Source organism: Chamaea fasciata, unplaced genomic scaffold (genome assembly GCF_029207755.1).
Source record: "Chamaea fasciata isolate MVZ Bird 193981 ecotype frontalis unplaced genomic scaffold, bChaFas1.0.hap1 SCAF_5, whole genome shotgun sequence".
Lineage (NCBI taxonomy): Eukaryota > Metazoa > Chordata > Aves > Passeriformes > Sylviidae > Chamaea > Chamaea fasciata.
The window spans coordinates 69114200-69133846 of record NW_027094090.1 but is presented as its reverse complement, the minus strand read 5'-3'; the positions used below and the strand labels follow the sequence as shown (position 1 = coordinate 69133846).

General features: G+C 43.0%; 1 protein-coding gene across 7 annotated transcripts in view; it reads left to right on the top strand.

The window, feature by feature from the left end:
• ATXN10 (ataxin 10) overlaps nucleotides 1–19647 on the top strand; it is a 111200-nt gene that overhangs the window by 20111 nt on the left and 71442 nt on the right. For 2 of the 7 annotated variants that reach the window (XM_066184327.1, XM_066184330.1), the window contains 4 exons: nucleotides 1182–1321; nucleotides 1481–1644; nucleotides 8095–8286; nucleotides 9740–9822. In XM_066184327.1, the coding sequence (XP_066040424.1) occupies nucleotides 8141–8286; nucleotides 9740–9822 (229 nt within the window). In that variant the 5' untranslated portion in view covers nucleotides 1182–1321; nucleotides 1481–1644; nucleotides 8095–8140. Of the gene's footprint in view, nucleotides 1–1161; nucleotides 1322–1480; nucleotides 1645–4536; nucleotides 4747–8094; nucleotides 8287–9739; nucleotides 9823–19647 lie in introns of those variants that run through there. The other 5 variants (XM_066184332.1, XM_066184328.1, XM_066184331.1 and 2 more) reach the window with 5 other exon arrangements.

Genomic DNA, 19647 nt, shown 5'->3' with positions numbered 1-19647 from the left:
GGGGCTGATTTTATTTGGATGAGTTTTGGACTTGAGGAGAACACTGCACAGGTGAACAGATGGACAAATGCCTCCTTCAATATCTGCTTTTATCTCCATGTGAGCTGGGAAATCTATAGCTCTGAAGTATTATTACTCTCAGTCATTAAAGAGTGTGGGATTTTTGAATTTAGAAGCCTGTCATACACATACAGATAATGACTTCTGCAGAGGCCAAATCTTATAATCATCAGATGCAGAAGGAAATTATCAAATTTAACTTATATTTGTGTCTGCTTAAGAAAGATGTTAGTTTAAAAAAAATTAATAACCTATCACTTTAGTCTACTGACATGACCTCGTGGAAAAAGAGATATAAAACAGGAATGGATCAAAGCTTCTCTTCAGGTACACAATCAGACAAATGCTTTTGGACAGCCTTTACAGACTGGTTTAAAAGAAACTTAATTTTCTTTTTTTTTTCAGAAGTATCAAAGCCTTTCTTATAGCTGCAAAAACTGACAAAGATCCAAAGGAAAAAATTGTGGAAATCTGTAGTTTAACCCTCTATTTCTCAGTTCTGTCAGTCTAGCAACTCTCCCTATATAACTGGATATATTTTCTCCTCAGAGACAAATCGATAATGTATGTAGCAACTTCTAGTTACCAGTAGAATCTTCTCACATATTATTTCTTAGGATGACATTAGACTGGCTTTTATAAATTCTGTAAAAGCAAACTTTGTTGGCATTTCTCTCACCTTACAAAGCTTATCTGCTGACAAGTGTTGTACACATGGAAAACCTTCTGAAGGCCTAGGATATTGTGATTTAGAACCATAAATTATCCTGAATTGGGATGGAAATGTATCCTGTGGTTTTGGTGTACAGTAAAGATGAGCAGACGAACTCATATTTCACAGATGGAATTAACAAATTAAATGGACTCTACACCAGCAGTGAATAATATAAATTCTGCAGTCAGATGGTTTCAGGCTGAGCTCTGCTGCCCACTGTTTTACTTCCACTAGATGTCAGGCTTTTGACAGAGCTGGGGGGGTTTAATCTCCATTTCTTACTATGAAGCATGGTCGGGATCACGGCTATAATTCTCTAATTCCAAGCAGGAGATACTCTGAGTCACTATATGGGTTCTTTTTTTTCTTGTTCTTCATTCTTTTAGAGCTTGTTTTTTCCCTGCAGCAAATTTCTCAGCGTCGACAAGGTACACCAGTGCTGGTAAATGGGAGCACTGCCAAGTAATGTGGGATTCCCTGTGGGCATTTCCCTTTGCTCTTCCATTCATTGGCTTGACACATCTGTTCAGGAAGTCTATATAATGGGTGAGTTCCTCAAAAATATTCAAGCACGTGCCTCTTTACTCTCTGAGAGCAACCAGGTGGTGGGGAGCTTTTCCGTTATTTCTGCTCCTTAGTAGGGATATTTATTTCTGTTTTCTGGGAATGCGATACAATTTCAGAGTATTTCCATCTCTCCAACAGCATTTTTTTGAGACATCTGAAGGAGCTAGGCTGGCCTCCAAGCTGAGCAGATGAATTATATTTCCCAAGCCATGGAAGGCAGATAGCACTTCCAGGACTGTACAGAGGATTTTGTAAGACTTTGCTCACAGAGGCTAACCAGTGGCTGCCACAGCCCCCAAAAGGTGAGTTCCCCATGTGGAGCTCTGCAAATACAGAGCAGGCCCAGCAGGTTTAATGTGCATCTGGAGAGTGACTCTACACTGTGCAAAAGCAATGAGCCTGCTTGAACTCCTTATCCTGTGCCACAGAGTGACTCTGCAGAAGCACAAAAGCCTGATGAGCTCAGCATAGAGCACAGAGGTGATTTATGTGCACTGGGTTAACAGGAGCTTTTTGGATGCTCAGTTGTCTGGGCTGCTGAAGTCCAGAAAAGCTGTTGCTGCAATGAAAACCAGGAAAAGCCAAGATTTTCACATGAGAGATGGGATCTGATTGTATTTGTATGGGAAATCTACATCATTTGGCACAACTGTCAAATCTAGCTCCCACTCCACTGCTTGTGGGAGCACTCTCACACTGCTTTCTAGGACTTAAAGTAACACTGGATAGTAGAAAAGGTCACAAGAGCAGACTAGTAACCGCATGCTCTCAATCCTCAAGAATCCCTCTTTACCAACAAACTTTAAACAAGATCCTCAGAACTTATTTCAGATACGTTGTCTCTATGCAGCACTTCTACAAGCTCCTTGTTTGCTGCCACATTCCCCACATCCATCATTTTTCCTTCAGCCTCATGGCTGGTGCCAAGAGCAGCCTGCCTTGTGGAGAGAGATGTCCTTCCCTGCTTTGTGTAGGCCCTTGTGCATCCCTGCCCTTTCCTACAGAAATTAAACTTCGGTAATCAAATTTTTTTTTTCCTGCAGCAATGTTAAACTATATCTTACTCTTGGTCATAGAATCATGGAATGGTTTGGGTTGGAAGGGACCTTAAAGGGCATCTCATTCCACTCCCCTGTCTTGGACAGCAGGAGCACGTTCCTCTAGAACAGGTTGCTCCAAGCCCTGTCCAATCTGACCTTGAACATTTCCAGGGATGGGGCATCGCTGACACTCAAGAAGAGGAAAAATCAGTGACTTTTTAAAGGTTTAGTTTTATCCCAATTTATGTCAACTCTGTAACAGGGACATTTTCTATCCATGAGAAGCAATTTCTAAACAGAAGGAGGCCTCTCCTTGGAACCTCATAGCACGGGAAAAACTGCAGGAGGATGCAAGGACGCACAATTCTCAACATCAAATGTAACTGCTCTTTTATGGCCTTCAGACACATGTGTAACACCTCACAAGCCAAATAAACTGTTAGTTGGCTTCAGATTGCAACAGTTATTCTTGGGTTTGAGACAGTCTGCAGTATCCATTTCACATGGATTGTTTTACCTTCGGTGTTTAAAAAGATGATGCTACCTCCTCTCAGACCTGCTCTTCCTCGTCTTAATACAGGTGTTCAGAATTCCTTGGCAAGGCAAGGAATGCCTGAAATTTGTCCAGTGTAAGCAGGAAACTGAGGGCATGATGGCAGGGTGTGCTCCACAGATTTAGCAACAGAGGCTAATGAAAAGCATTTTTCCAAGCGCATCGATCAATTTCACTAGGTTCTATTAAATAACGGAACAAAAATAAAAGCTTTTGGTCTACAGCTTCAAAGCTGTGTGGGCTTAGTCATACTTAATATAACACAGGCCCAAAATAAGAGTCAGAAAACTAGTATTTACGCCGGAAATATATAAAATGTTTATGCTGCAGGATTTGATTCTTTACTGCAAAGTAAATTTTTCCAGAGCCGACATTTCATCTTCTGATGGAAGCTGCCCCCAATAAAACAGGGGCACAGTTAGAATGCATATTATGATTAGAACAAGTGGCCCTCTCACAACATTTCAGATAGGGAGGATTCAACATCTTTGACCTGTTTTGCCTTCTGCAGAGCCAGAATTTGCCGGACTGAGGCAATTGTCTTCCAGAGTCTTAGCCAAGACAGGTCCTTCTCTGTTTCCAGCTTCAAACACTGTTGCCTCAAGAGTGTAGTCTACCTCTTAATTTGATGGAGAAATCTTAAAAATAAGTTCTGCATGATTTTATTTTCAGATGTGGTTGGTTCTAGGTGGATTGTTTCACTTCTTGCAGCTCCCTAAAGCTGTGCTAGGAAAAATAAATGTTATTCAGACTGTAAACTCTCTGGGGGAAAAGCTGCATCTTTAAGGGATCTGCCGGTTGTTCTGAGAATTAGGAAGACCAGAGGAGCTTGAGATACAGCATCTGTGAGTAATCTGGGAAAAAAATACTCAATTTTATAATCTATGTAAGAACTGGCTGGATGGTTGAACTCTGAGTGTGAGGGTGGTGAGGCCCTGACACAGTTTTTCCAGAGAAGCTGTGGCTGCCCCTGGATCCCTGGAAATGCCCAAGGGCAGATTGGATGGGGATTGAAGCACCCTGGGATAGTGGAAGGTGTCCCTGCCCATGGCAGGGGGTGGCGCTGGATGGGCTTTAAAATCCCTTCCAACCCAAAGCAGTCTGTGATTTGATGATGATTGTCTGATATATAGCGTCCGGCCACAATTAGTCTTTACATCCACCGGAAGCTAATTTCCCACACGCATAGAGACTAACTTTTTATACGTGTTTAGAAAGCGCTGAACGATATTTTCAGTAAATGATTTTTTTAAAATGTAACATTTAATTTAAAAATATTTGAAAACCTTGAAGCAAAGTAGTATTTACTTCACAGCATCACAGAAGGGCTTGGACTGGGAGGGACCTTAACAATCGCCTAGTTTCACACCCCTGCCAAAGGCTGGGAGATGTTAATTAGGATATTAAGCACGAAACAATTATCCCCACAATTTATGTGTTTTCATATTCATTTAATATCTGTTTTCTTTAGAGACGGCTACCTCCAAGAGCACAGGGGGAGAGGCGTGAGGCGCGCAGCAGCAGCTGCGTGACGGGAGCCGGCGGCGCCGTGAGCTTCCAACGGGGAAAAGGAACGGGGGGGGGGGGGAGAAGGGAAAAACAAGGGAGAAAAGCAAGGGACCGGTAAGGAAAAAGACACTGAAAGCCACCGCGCATTTCAACCGCGGCAGCAGCCATTTTACCGCCGGCCCCGCCCGGGGGGGGCGGCACCGCCGCCATTTCCGTGCGGCGATGGCGGCGGAGGCGCTGCCCGCGGCCCGCCTGGAGAGCGTGCGGGCGCTGTCGGCTCTGTTCCGGGAGGCGCAGCCCAGGTAGCGGGGGGAGCAGGGAGCGGCGGTGCCGGCCGATGCTGGGCAGGGCTCGCCTCGGCTCGCAGCGCGGTCCTGCCCCTCGTGGAGTCGGCTGCGGGCCGGAAAAGGGGCTCTCGGTGTCCGGAGGGGCGTGGATGAAGTGCCTTTTGGGGAGTTGTGCGTCCCCCGCCGCCTTCCGGGGCCGGGCGTGTGGGGGCGTGATCTGTCCCTTCCCCTGGCCCGCCCCGGGTGCTCCGTGAGGAGCTGCAGCTTGCTGTCTTTGCGCTTGTAGCACGGAGGAAGGGTGTTTGTCGTTCAGTAGTGGGTGGCAGGAAATAGGGATGCAGAACGGCTTGGGGCAGGGGCACCTTCCACTATCCCAGGGTGCTCCAAGCCCCATCCAGCCTGGCCTTGGGCACCTCCAGGGATGGGGCAGCCACAGCTTCTCTGGGCAACCTGTGCTAGGACTTCGCTGCTGTCACAGAGGAAAATTTCTTCCTGACATGCAATCCCAACCTACTCTGTCAGGCTGCAGCCATTCCCCCGTGTTCTGTCGCTTCAGGCCCGTGTAAATAATCTCCATCTTCCTTGTAGGCTCCCTTCAGGTACTGGAAGGCATCACTTTGGTCAGCCCAAAGCTGCTCTTCCCCAGGCTGAGCACTCCCAAGTCTTTCTTAATAGCCTTTCCTAATAGCAATGCTCTCGCTCAGCACCCCCAAGTCCTTCTCCCAGGGCTGTTCCATCTGCTCATCCCCAGCCTGGATTGATCCCCAGGGATCATCCCGACCCGGGGGCAGCACCAGCACTTGGTGGTGTTGAACCTCATGGGATTCCCGTGGGCCACTTCTGGGGCTTTTGGTGCCTTTCTGGGCAGACACATTAGGTGGGATGGAGCTGTGGGAGTAGCTGCTCGCTTAGGCTTTGGGATTTGATTTCTGCCTGGAATGATCTGGATTGAGCAGTCTGGATTTTCTTTCATGGTGTTTATAGACGGATTTGGAGTTCTGTCTCTCCTCAATGATGTAAAAAAAAAATCAACATCTCCTTCCACATTTACAGTGGGGACCGACGCTTCCTTGTGTACCCCACACTTGCTCCATTAGGACGCACAAGGTTTTCATCTGCGTATTTTACTGGAAATGTCTGCACTCTTAGTTTTTTGGGTTTTTTTACTTTCAATCTGATTTTAAAAGAAAAATTATCACAGCAGCTCAGTATGCTTCTGATCCAATGTCTGACTAAAAAGTTCTGTTCTGCTGCATATCCTTGCCAGGAGAGTGGAGCTTTTCCAGCACAAGGCTAACTGTAAGGTGTCCTTTTACCCGTGGAGGCACAAAAATGTGCACAAAAATCCTTCTGGCTCCTCTGATTTCTCTTTTACCAATTTAAATAAGTGAATGTTGTACAGTAGTGTGTCTTGCGCTGACCGCTGGGCTTTGTGTTTTGCAATTGGGTCAGGAAACGACTGGTTTCCTGGGATAATCCAACAAAAGGCATAGGCCAATATGAAGGAAACTACAGTTTCCCATTTGGGGATAATGTCAGAATTTAAGAACTGGGAACAGCTAGTGGTTCTGCTCAATGTAGAAAGCCCTCCCTGACTGGGGGCTACCTTACCAGACTGTAGCTCTTCTGACATTTAGAAAAACTTGTCTCTGGTGCATTTCCCACGGGGACTGTGGTACGTCGGCCACTGAGCCCTCTCTTGGCACATCATGAAGTGGCAGGAGCTGCTCTGCTTCTTGTAAGCTGAAGGTTCAAGTTCCATGAATATATTTTCTTCGGTCTTGAAACCAAAACCAAATTCCAGACTTTCTTTCTGGTTATGTAAGCTCCACTGTTTTCTTTGTGACTGAGGGCCAGCTCTGCGTTTTGGTCCTTGTTTTTTGTGCCGCTTTTGGTATTTTCCCTTCAGCATTGCACCACTGTAAAATGTAGCTTCTTCCCCGTGATTCTCAGTGATGCAGTGGTGGGTTTTTTAATGTTTCAGTGTAGGTGGAGAATGTGTAAATATATTGGTCTTGATCAGCTGTGAGGTTGCAGAATAGAATACATACTTCCTGGAGATCTGAAACCTAATGTTGTGGTAATTTAGTGTATGTTGTTGTATTTCTTACAGCACTCTCCCTTCTTTGTAAATCTCCTCCACGCCCTAACAGACCTCAACATTGGAGGCACTGTACTGTCACTAAGATGCAGCCTAGCATAAAAGTGTCACTGCTAGAACAACAAATCTGATAAGGCACTTAGAAAATGTGAACTGTGAGTAAAGACTGAGAGTGTTTTGTTTAGTCTAGGAAAGAAAACATGGCAGGAGCAGAGGTGGGAAAGAATGTCTCCAGGCTTGTCTAAAGGTGTCCTTAGGGAGAAAGTGGATTGGCAGCATTTGGTTAACGTTGAACTTGATGATCTTAAGGATCTTTTCCAACCCTGGTGATTCTATGGTTTGATTTACGGATGTGATCTCTTAGGAAAGAGAGTAGAATTTCTAATTTTGCAAATGTGTAGGCATTTGAGTGAGCAGCAGAGTGCAGGCAGTACTATATCGCCCAGTAGTGTTTGATTAAGAGGTTTTTTAATTCTCCTTTAGGAAGAGTTTTCTGCATGAACATTTTATTTAATGCCACTTTACATTTCCTCTTATCTCACTTTCTTCTGTTTGATCCTGAGTACATGAGAAGTCTGTTTAAGGTTCAAGGAGGCTGCATCTGGATTTCCTTTTCCTGACCCCAGTCGGAAGTACTGGATGAGCAAATTTATTGCATTTTCCTGTAGCAATGCCATAAACACTCTCTGGTGTGGCTTCTCTCCACCAGCCCGTGGTATCAGAACTGAGTTAGCAACATTTGTCACGTGCTGCCCTCATCTCTTTTGTGGACATAAAATCAAGGCAGAGTGTAGACAAATAGCTGTAGCTTGGAAATGTTTATCTCTGTGTGACAGATCATCTGTAAATGTGTGTGTCAGTTCTGGGAGGCCGGTGAGTCCTCATGGAGCAACAGCATCAGCTGCCATCCAGGTGTATAAACCTGCCAGCTATATGTATTAGGGAGAGGTTTTTTTTTTCCCCCTTTCCATTAAAATTCCAAAGAGCTGTTGAAAAGTCACAAGGAGTACTAGGGCAACACAACTCTCCTACAGCCCCTTTTCTGAAAAGGCTGATGGAAGGATTGTGTGATGTATTTTGTTCTTTCTACTATTTAACTACTCATAGTCTACTATTGAAAGATTATGAGTGATTAAATACTCTGAATAGTTCAAGATTGCTGCAGAAACATCTTTGGGTTTACAAGAAGCGTCAGTGTCATAGGCTTTTTGGTAGGGAGTGCATTTTTATTTCTTTCTTCACCACAAATTCATGTATTTCAGAGAAACAGCAGAAGAAAGCGTGTTTCGGGATGTCCTGGAAATCCTGATGAGCACCTCCAGTGCCATTGAGCACAGCTGTAAGGATTCCTGTGGATTGGCAGATGTGGACACCTGCCTGCTGCTCACAGCAGAATGCTTCAGATGTCTGAGGAATGCCTGTGTGGAGTGTGCCAAGAACCAACATGCCATGAGGTACAGTTATGATCCCTTTTAGCCCGTGACAGAGTACCACCTTCTGATGTTTGTGTGGTGGTTTTATAAAAGAGGTTCTTATTTTTACACTGCTGTGTTAGTTGATTTATTAACTGGCATTTCCTGCTCGATGCAATCGCTTGAATTCAAATACACAAGAAACAAAAATAGCTGACCTGTTTGTAGGTCAGTCTGGGGCCCTGCTCAGTAACAGAACAAAGTGTTTGGGTCCACAGTAGGAGTTGATTACACAAATGATATAAACCTGTTGGAAGCCTGATTGTAGAACTATCCTTTTTTTCCTCTTTCTTTATTTTTTTTTAATAACATAATGAATAAGTAAATGATCTTAATAATCAGTTACAGGATTAGTATGTTTTTTTAGGTTCATTTAGATCTGTCTGGCTTTCCTAGCAAAACACACCGTATAGAACTGTGCGTATTAATCCTGATATATACAGGCAAGCTTAAAGGATATTAAGTCAATCTGGCTCCTTAAGTTATTTAGCCTCTCTATTCTTTGCCAGTGTCTATTGCAACATTGAAGGGATGCTTGTGATACAACCAGCTGTAATTAGTGAAAACGTGATAGTCTGGTTGATGTTTTTAAAAAACCCAACAAAATAGCAACAAACACCCTCCTTGCCCAGATGTCTCATGAGAACCCCAGACCAACCAACCACCAAAAAAAACCCCTGAACTTGTCGCAAATTGGTTATATCAAAGAATTATTGGGAACTACAGTCTTAAAAATTGGCTTCTTGGGACCTGTGAAATTTGATTTATTGAGCTAAATGTAATTTTGGCTTGGCACCAAGTCTTAGTATCTGTGCTGGGGCAGAATTCTGTTAATGCCACAGAAATTGCAAAAAATTCTGAGTCTACCTATGATTCCTCCTCACTGGAGAAAGGATAAATGATCACTTGGCTTTATCTGCTTCTTTATGAGAGTTGTGTATGTTTCCCTTTGAACTTGCCCTGCTGTTTTTTAGTGGCTGTCACTAGCTGCTTTGTTGGCATTGAAAATCCTCAATGAAACCATTGTTTCAACCTTCAAGTTTATTATGAAGCAAGATACATGACTCTTGTTCTGGGTGCTTGATCTCCAGACAAAGCAAAGTTTTTACACAAATAAAGCTGTTTAAATTATAGAAATAACTTGCTAATGTTTAATGTCTGATAGGAAGAATCGCATGAAGGGAGAAAAGAGTACTTAGCTCTGAAGGTTCTGTGCCCAAAATTGGCAAAATGCAGGATGATGCAATAAACCCCTTTGATTTGCTTCTGATGGTAGTAATGTGGCTACTACAAATATGTAGTAACATAGGAGAAACTGTTTTTGTTTCAGAGGTCCTTAAGATGCTAAAGATTAACTTGGGGGAAAAGCCTTTTCAATTTTTTGAGTGTATTTCATATAAAATGAATTACTATTTTTTTCCCAATTTAATAATAGGAACTTGGGTCTCATCTCTACATCTGTCCATTTGATAAAGTTGCTTCATGGAGTACAAATCAAAGAAGAATTGTTACTGACTGGTAAGGTTGGGGATTTTGTTAAATGTATAGCCTGCACTCTATTTTTTTAATATGGGTGGTATGATGTCACTTTTCTGATGTATTTATTATATAAATAAACTTCATTCTTTCTTGAATTGTAGTTAAGAATTGATTCTTTCTTAGACTACTTGAAAAAGATCTCAGCCTCAAGTCTAGTTCAGCTGTATTTTCACTGAACTGTTCCATATAGATTGCTAAAGGAAATACATGTGGAAACTCTTTAATATGAAGTAGGATATTTGGTTTTAAAAAAGGAAAAGTTCCTGTAGTACCTCCATTCAAAATACATTCTGCTGTTTTACTGTCTTTTTGTTTGCTGATCCTTAAAATTATTTATCTGATTCCAGAAACCAAATTTTGGCTGTGACTTTTTAAAAATTATTTTTAATTTTCATTTGGGTTACCATGGTCACTGGGCAGTCAGGATGGCATCTGCCAAGAACTGAGTACTGATTTGAGTAGTGTTCACATTTCCTTAACAGATGAAGTTTTTCCTTTCAGTGCAGTGAAGAGAAAATGTCATTATATTACCCTTTCTCCCTAGTGGTAGTTATTGCTACTCATTTCACTGGATATTGAGGGTTTTCAGTAATTCTCCTCACAATCTGTGTTTCCCAGTGGAGCTTTATACATTGGACTCCAGTTGTGACAGTGGTTGCAGACAGTAAAGCATGTTTGTTTCCTTGTGTCTGTCATTTCTTTCCACTCCTGTTCCTCAGGTGAGGATATTTACTGGATTTCTGCTGTTGCTTTTCTGTCATTCTGTGAAAGCAGGTGGGACAGCTGTCCTGCAGTAACTTACCCTCAAACACCTTTATGAAGCTATGAGGTAGCAGTGAAGTCCAGGAGACTGGGTTTCCTTTTGCTGCCAAGTTTGGCTCAAAATGAAGCCCTGTGGGCACCTGAGGGTGTTGTGCTTAAGCCAGGGTCACTCCTGGACCTGTTGCTGGAATCCTGCTGCCAGGGAAGGGTTGGTGATGCCAGCACAGCCCTTCAGTGTGGGAGGAGCCCAAGTGTTACCTCTGTGGGTGGCAAAAAGGGCTTGCTCAGTGGCCCTAAAGAGGAGGAACTGATGGCACACAGGGGTGGCTTTTAAGCCATGTTAAAGGAAGGACTGGGAAAGGTCATGGAGGACAAGAATGTCCTGCCCCACAGTTGTGAAATGCTTTGTGGACCAGCAAGATAAAAGAAAAAGTGATGGGAGTCAAAATGTTGCTCCTGTCCAGCCTGTCACTGTCCCTGCGGGGGCCTTGGGCAGCAGTGGGCTCAAAAAGCTATAGTAGGGAAGTGGGCTTGCCACCTTCAGCCTGTTCAAAGCATCAGGAATTGTGGTGGATCAAGAATGCCACCTGCCAGAGGAGCTGCCCGGCACCTGCAGGAGAGGCAGCAGGCTGTGCTCGTTGGATACAGGCATGGCCTGAGGTCTTCCCTTTGGTTTTATGACTGCTGGGCTGTCACATGTGTGTGCTGTTCTCTGCTCATGGGTTTGAAGAAGGAGAGCAAAAAGCAAAGGGGGTAAACCCCAGTAATTTGATTATCTACTTCAGGCTCTTTTTCCTAGCCAGAGGTTAGGTGTAAAATCTGTTTATCAACATTGGATAGGAGGGTGGCACTGACAGGGCAGTTCTTAACAGGATTTCTGTAGAAGTTGTTTTGTGACTGTTACTGTACATAGCCATTCAGTAAATACATCTGAGTTTATAACATAACTAAGATTTGCTGTATTGACTTGGGGTAGGTGGTTCATTGAAGCTGTGAGTGGCGCTGGTCTCCTTGGGGAACCTCTGTGATGAGCATGGCTTATGTATTCCACGTATGTTAAGACAACAAAAAGAAAACTGTAGACAAGCAAATGTTGCTAATTCCTTGCTTAATGATCTGATGAACTTCGTTGTAAGTGGGAATGAATGTAGTGCCTAGAGCACTGATTCCTTCTGCAGGGTTTACCTCAAAAGCTAACAGTTAAATGTGACTCTGGATTATCAGTTGTACCGAAGCGAATTGTTAAATTGGACTTGGATGGCACTGTTGAAACAAAAGAGACCCGTGAAATCAGTAAATGGTACTGTGTTTATTAACTGTAATTCTGTTTCACGATTCTCCTCGTGTTTCATGTAGGAAATCAGCTCACAGGGCTAGAGTAGTGTGTGTGTCTTGTTCTTGCAAATAATAAGTTGTTAAGTGGTGTATTTCAGGCTGTTCATTTGGGTGTGTATCGTTTGCTCCCTCAATTGGCTGCCTGGATTGGATGATCCCGCTTGGTGCCTGTGTATATTCTTAAGGTTTTTAAAATACCTTAATATTGCTTCCATAGCAACGAAGTACAGGGAGGAGGAGGAGGTCAGGCTGCACTGCAGGGTGAACAGCACTAAATAATGTTTCAAATCGTGTTCCTGTGAAAAATTCCCAGAACAAATCATTGTAGGTAGGCTCAATAAACTTGAAGTTCCAGCGTTATCATATTTACAAGGATGAGATTGAAAATTCTTTTCTGCAGACTGAAGAAGTCATTTAACCTGATCTATATCTATGGCAGGTTTGCACTCTAATCCTTTGGTAGCTGTTAAGGCTAGCAAGTGAGTGGTGTGGTAATTTTTGTAAGAAAGTTCAGGGTAGTACAATTTCAAATGGATAAAACCAGAAATGAAATAAAAGTATGTATTCTTTGGCCACTGCTGTGCCCCATGTGATGGTTAAGGGAGAGGACATGATCAAAGAAATGAAAAAGGAGGTGTTGTGCTAAGTGGTATGACTAAAAACTGTTGCTAATATTTATTCAAATATATCCAGACTCCTTTGCATTGTGGTTTCTAGGAGTGATATTTTAAAAATAGTTGCCCAGGGGTTATATACATGGTTAATTGGGCTCCTCAATTCAGTATATGTACTGAAACAACTCTACTGTGTGTTTTCACCATAACATCTTACTTTTTATTTTTTTCAATGCTTTAAAAAACGAAACAAATTCCTGGATGTTTGTAATACTTGTCCCAGCCAGCTGTGGAAGAAATTATTGTTCTGAGTACATGTTATACCACTAAAGGCAATGGGCCAGAATCCTTGAAAGTGAGTTAGAATGTCTGTCCTGAAATAGCTCTTTGAAACTTGAGGTAGGTTGAAAAATAGTTAACTCATACATACAGCATTCAGAGATTGTCCAATCCCATGTACAAGCCAGCTGTCCCTGTAATAAGAGTCTCCTTTCCTTTTAATACTTTCATTAAAAAACACAAACATTTTTAGTTCTTTCTTTTATGGTATTGCTACAGTTAGCTGTTTGTCCTCACTCTTCTTCCTTGCTTACTTCCCGTGTTACTTTCAGTTGAACTCCATAGCCTAGTTTTATTTCCTGTAATTGCTTACACAGTACATCTGTGATAATCTAAGACATTCTTAAGACTAATCTTTCTTACAACTAATCTGCCATGAGCAATGTGTATTTTGTACTACTTGGAGGAGGAAACCTACTCTGAGGATTTGCATGAAGAAGCCAACAACTGGATGACTGCTGCTGGGGGTTCACAGGATCACAGAGTCGCTGAGGTTGGCAAAGGCCTCCAAGGCCACTGTCCAGGCTGTCACCGATCCCCACCTTGTCACCCAGCTATGTCCAGCCATTCATTGGACACCTCCAGAGATGGGGACTCCACCACCTCCCTGGGCAGTCCTTGCCAATGCCTGACCACCCTTTTGGTAAAGAAATTCCTCCTGATACCCAACCTGACTCTCCCCTGGCACAGCTTGAGGCCATTTCCTCTCATCCTGTCCCTTGTTCCCTGGGAGCAGAGCCCAACCCTCCCTGGCTTCTCCCTCCTGTCAGGGAGTTGTGGAGAGTGGGACAGTCCCTCCTGAGCCTCCTTTTCTCTAGGCTGAGCCCCTCGAGCTCCCTCAGGTGTTCCTGGTGCTCCAGACCCTTCCCCAGCTCTGTTCCCTTCTCTGGGTATGCTCCAGCCCCACAGTGTCCTCCCCTGAAGTGACAGGCTCAAAACTCCCCCGAGGACTCAAGGTGTGGCCTCAGCAGTGCCAGCACAGGGAACAATCCCTGCCCTGGTCCTGCTGCGCTAGGTCCTTTCCTGCTGGGCACTTTCCAGGGCAGATGTGCAATTATGCTAAACAAGGGGTTAGCAGCTTGTAGCCCTTTTTCTGGGCAGCAGCAAGAATTACCTGTGACAGATAATCCACACCTTCTTGTAAATGTGCTCCCTGTTCTTACTGCTCCAGCACTCCTCCCTCTTCCCTTCTGCAAGGGATAGAACTTCTCAGTCAAAGAGAAAAATTTGTGTGCTGTGCTGCTTGGACAGTATCTAAAGACTGGACTTTGCTCCAGTATTCTTGAAGCTGTACATGCTAAAAGTCTAGGAGGCAGATGATTGTGGAAGGAGGTAGTTAATGCTTTAGATTACAGAGCTTGGGTGTTCCTGGTGGGAAAACAGACAAGGTGATAAATGCTGCCCCCTTTGGCCAGCTCAGAATTAATTTGGATGGGGATTGAAGATTTGTGAAGTACAACATGAGCTGTACTGCTCATGCAGAAACACTACATGCAAAAAGGTCTTTTATGTTTCTTAACTGATTTGAGACCACAGTCTTCCAACAGAAAGATAATAAGATACTCAGTTTTTTAAGTCTGAAGGAAAGAAAGGAATTCCCTGCAGGATATAGTTTTAATGAAATTTCCAAAGTACCTTCTCCACATCCCTTTTGTTTTAGTTATTTTTTTAATTAGATGAGTCGCATCATAGCAACCGTTTCTTTTTCTGCTGTGGGTACAAGGACCAAGAACACTTGCCAGAGGAGCTGCTCATGAAGCTGCCAGATGAACTTTAACTGAACTTAAAGCAGACCCAGATCTCTTAGGAGCTCGGAAGTAGTTCAGTATGTTTGGGATTGCAGCAGACATAGGAAATATCCTTGTCAGAAGCCCAAGTGGAAAATCTCCTTCACTTCACAGCATGTGTCTTGGTTTGGTTGTGGGGTTAAGTTTGTTATTTTTTTATTTTTTCTTTTTCCTATGGCAAATCTTAAACTTTCCAGTGGAACCCAGCAGACCCTTGGAAAGGTCCACTGAGGTTTGTCGAGATGATGCATCTTTAGATTCCAGAATGTGAGAGCTGGATTTAGGATCCCTCTCCAAAATCAGGAAAAAACCCAAAGGATAGCTTTGTGTCTTCTTGATAAGTTTCAAGTAAGGACATGCCTGTTCTGCAGCAAGCTCATGTTCTGTAGGCAGTGTCCCATCTGAGCCTTTCGTTGATTCCCACCCCAGCTTGGACAGAAGGAGCTTTAATGTTTTTGTTTGTAAACAGATCTTCTCAAACCTTTCACCACTTCAAAATACTGCTGAAGCTGAAGAATGCCCTTTGAATTCCAATATAATTGCTTAAAAATGATTTATCTGCCAAAATACATTTCTGTCCTCTCAGGTGAAAAGGCATTGAATGCCTCCTAGCTGCCCTGCGTGAGACAACTTGTTTTGCAGGTTCTCTGAATGAGGTGATTGTCCTCTCTGAGCAGGGCTGGGGTCTCAGCTGCAGTGCTTGCCTGAGAGGTGCTCCAGGCATCCCACCAGTATTCCTCGTGTCCAGGTTGCTGGTGACCAACTGGCACAGGTGGTGGTGTTGCTGTGCTGGTGGCAGGCCTCCAGAGTCTTTAGGGGTTTTAACCACCCAGAGAAAGCCACATAAAAATGTGTTAACCTGAGAATCACAGAACCATAGATTGATTGGGGTTGAAAAAGACCTCCAAGACCACCATGTCCAGGCTGTGACTGATCCCCACCTTGTCACCGAGACCAGAGCACTGAGTGCTACATCCAGCCTTGGACACCTCCAGGGATGGGGACTCCACCACCTCCTTGGGATGTCCCTGCCAATGCCTGACGACACTTTTTGTGAGGAAGTTCCTCCTGATTTCCAACCTGACTCTCCCCTGGCACAGCTTGAGGCCATTTCCTCTCATCCTGTCCCTTGTTCCCTGGCAGCACAGCCCAACTCTCCCCTGTCTGCCCCCTCCTGTCAGGGAGTTGTGGAGAGTGAGACGGTCTCCCCCTGAGCCTCCTTTTCTCCAGGCTGAGCCCCTCCAGCTCCCTGAGCTGCTCCTCATCAGCCTTGTCCTCCAGACCCTTCCTCAGCTCCATTCCCTTCCCTGGACATGCTCCCAGTCCTTCAGTGTATTTTATTTTTTTTTTTTTCAGGTAAAGGCCCAAAACTGGACACGGGATTGCAGGTGCCTCAGCAGTGTGCCAGCACAGGGAGCAGTCACTGCCCTGCTCCTGCTGCCACACAATTGCTGGTACAGAATGTTTTTGGTACAGAATGTTAGGAGCCTGTGTTCATGTTACAGACACTGCTGGGGATCTCGGCCAAAACCTGTGTCCAGGTGTGCTGCCTGTTAGAGCCAGGCTTGGAGTGTTCTCATAATTCTACAGAGTCCAGAAACCTTGGTTAAATTGTAGTGGATTGTAGCTTGAATCCGTGAACAGGAATTTGACCTTGCTTCCAGTTTTCTGCAAAGTGTTCAGGTGTAGTTAAACAGCTACAGATACTCTCTTCAGGACAGAACTTACAGCATTCCTTCAAAAGCAGGGATGAAAGATGACTCTATGTAAATTTTTTAATACTGTGCTTTTTATAGTAACTTGAGCATTTTCTGGTAGGATGTTCAGCAACATGAATATCATATGTCTAACACCTGTTCCTGCTTCCTTTTGTGAGGGAGGATGTGTGGGAAAATATGTGATATCTTATTTTAAACATTTTTCAAGTACTACAAATGCCATGTTCTTACAAGGGAGCTGTAAAAAGTGTTCCTTTTTTTGAATTTTTTTTTTGTTCAGTTAGTTTGAAAAACTGAGCATTAGAGGCTTATGTACTGGCATCACAGTCTAACTAATTTTTCACCTATTCTTGAAATCGTTTGAAATGCCTGGTCATTCAGCAAAGTATTTTAAATCAGCAGGAAAAAGAAACAGAGTGGTTAGTTAGGGAACCTAAATGTTCTTTAATGAATGCCAATATTGACCAAAGGAGTCACTCTCATCTTTTGTGCTTCCCTTTTTTTCCCTTGTCCAGTACTTTTCATTCTTCTGTTTTATTCTTTAAAAAAACTGCATTTTGCTTTCGCTTCTTTTTGCAGTTCTTTAATCATGTTGCACTGAATGGTTTAATTTCCAAATTCCTGCTAATGTTTTCTATATAAAAAATATTTTAAAACATGCTTGGAAAGTGTGATGGAAACACAGGTAGTAACTTTTTGCTAGACAGACATCATAGCAGAGCTCACCCACTGTATTTGGGAAACCGTTGCCAAGTTTTATTGTCTATAGAGGTCTGTAACTGTCTGAACCAGTGTCTTCATACAGGCTTGTTGATAGGGATTTGGAGAAGGTGTAATTTCTAAATTGTGTCCTGGAGACTCTCATAGACAATGACTACGAAATTTAAACCTGCTGGATTAAGGAAGGATAGTTAATCCTTACTCTCTTCCCATGTCAGTGCCCCACATATTTATCTCTGAAGGAGAAGGCGTACTGTTTGAGATCTTGGGGGTGTTTGTGACCAAATACAGTAAATTATTGTGCTGCAGATTTTTTTGTACAAGTCATGTTACTTGCTGATTTACGTGGAATGAGTGAGTGGTTATAAAGCTTGAATCATTTTACCTGTCGTACAGTCATCATGAACTCTTGATAGGTGATGTTTCCCAGTTTAGGTTCACATTAGCTTTTATTTTGAGGAAGAGACAGAAAGGAGTTCCTGAGTGGACCCCCCAGTCCATAGGATTAATTCCCAAAAAGCAGCATGAAGGAACATGCCTCAGTTGCATGGAGGAGAAGAGAATTTAAAAATCTGCACTCCCATTTATTTTTGTATTTGAGGTTTCCCTTTGCTTACAGCATAATTAAAAGTACGTGTGTATTACAGCTTGAATAAATCAGCTGCTAACTTAAACAGACTTGTTTTAGACATAGGAATAAAGGACAGCCCTGACCTTAAGAGTTGCCAGTTTCAATGTGTGATCTTTGCTTTGTCTGTTAGGATTTTTTGTATGGGGACTGGTGCCAATACTTTGCTGCTGCTGTTAAAATAAAAACTATAATTACATTGTCAAAATAATATTTATAGTATTTTCGGGGAATAATTGTGGGAGTGTGACGAATATATTATACTCATCAAACTTTTATGTAAACATAAGCATGAGTTTTTTATTTGAGTTATTGGTGTTGTTTTTGGCCTTTGTGTTTTTCCAATCTGTAAAAATAATATTGGGATTTTCTTGGTCTCTAGCATTTGCAGTGTGCCCTAACAATCAGTTGATACGCTATCTGGTAGGAGTAAACTGCTAGTTGCACTTGTATTGGGATTTTGGTTTCATGTTTCCATAGCTTAAGAAAATTCTCTGTTTTTTTGAGTTTTGCTATCCCCTAATTACTATAGCTCAGAGCATTTTACTACTTTACCAAACAGGAAAGTTTTAAGTAATTGGTTTGTTCCTTTGTACCATTTGGGTTGGTTTTTTAAAAATTATTGTTGTTCTTCCTTTGTGTTTAGCTCTTTATTTTTTTTTAAATTTTTTTTTTTAATGAGTCTGAATTCCTCTTAAAAGTGAGTGTGAACATCTCCCAGAAACATATATGGTAAGGAGCAGTTATGAGGTTTTCTAGCAATAGGCAGTTGTCCCTTGGCTGGTTAAAGGTACAGGCAGAACTTGCTGCTGGGCAGTGGGAAGTTACCAAATGCACAGATGCTTCAGTCCTGCCCTATACTGCAGATTTAACTGTACAGCTCTTCTGTCTGCTGTGTTTTGGTCAATATTGCCAGACATTTTTAATTAATTGTATTCAGAGCACCTAAAGCAAGGATTCGGGCTGTGCAACTTCATGGTTCCAAATTACGTCAACCTGAGGCAACCTCCTGTGGGAAGGACGTTCTCTTGGTTCTCTTAGTTTGGTCCAAAATTCATTGAAGGCTGTGGAAGGACTCTGATTTGGGTGGGTCTTGGCTCAGGTCGTTGTTCCAAGGCTTTGTGCTTTGGCCTTTTTGCAGAAACTCCAAAATGGAGAACCAGCCTTTACACCACTTCCAAGTGTCTGCAAAAGAAAAAGAGCCAAGTCTGGACCAAGAGCACTCAAACTAATGAGTCCTGAGTTAGCTCCCTGTGCCCTGCAGCTCTGGGGTATTTGTGTACAGCAGGAACTGGGATTTTGAGTAAATGCCAGTGTTACCAGTGTTTTCAACCTGACGTGTCTGTGTAGTGTTGCCTGTGACTTCTGGTATTAATATGGGAACTTGATGCATGCCTTAATTTCTTTTTTCCTTTTCTAACATTTGGAGTGGAGTGGGGTTTGAGAGAGTTTAGATCCACTCGAGAAGGGCTTTTTAGGGTCCATTGTAGGACTAGGGACTCTGCTTAAATGCAGCACTTTCTTATCTTAATGTTGAAAAGAAAAAAAGGAAGAGGGAGTGGGACTTCCAACTTCCAGCAGGGCTTGGATCTTCACTATTACAGGCAACTGCAGTTGTAGACTCTTGTGTCCAAATACAGTAAGCTCTATTTTGCTGTGTTCATCCCTTACTAGTCCCATGGAAGACTCTCCTCTCATTGTAAAAGGTTTTCCTAACTCTGGTCTAAACGTCCTACTGTTTGAATGCAGTGATTCATGGTAGTGGGTTTTTTTTTTCCCACTGTTGGCTTGATTGTGTCCTTGAGTCTTGCTGCTTCTGCAGTAGGAGTCTGATTTAGAATCACAGAATGGCCTGGGTTGGAAGGGGCATTAAAGATCGTTTTGTCCACACCCCCTGTCAT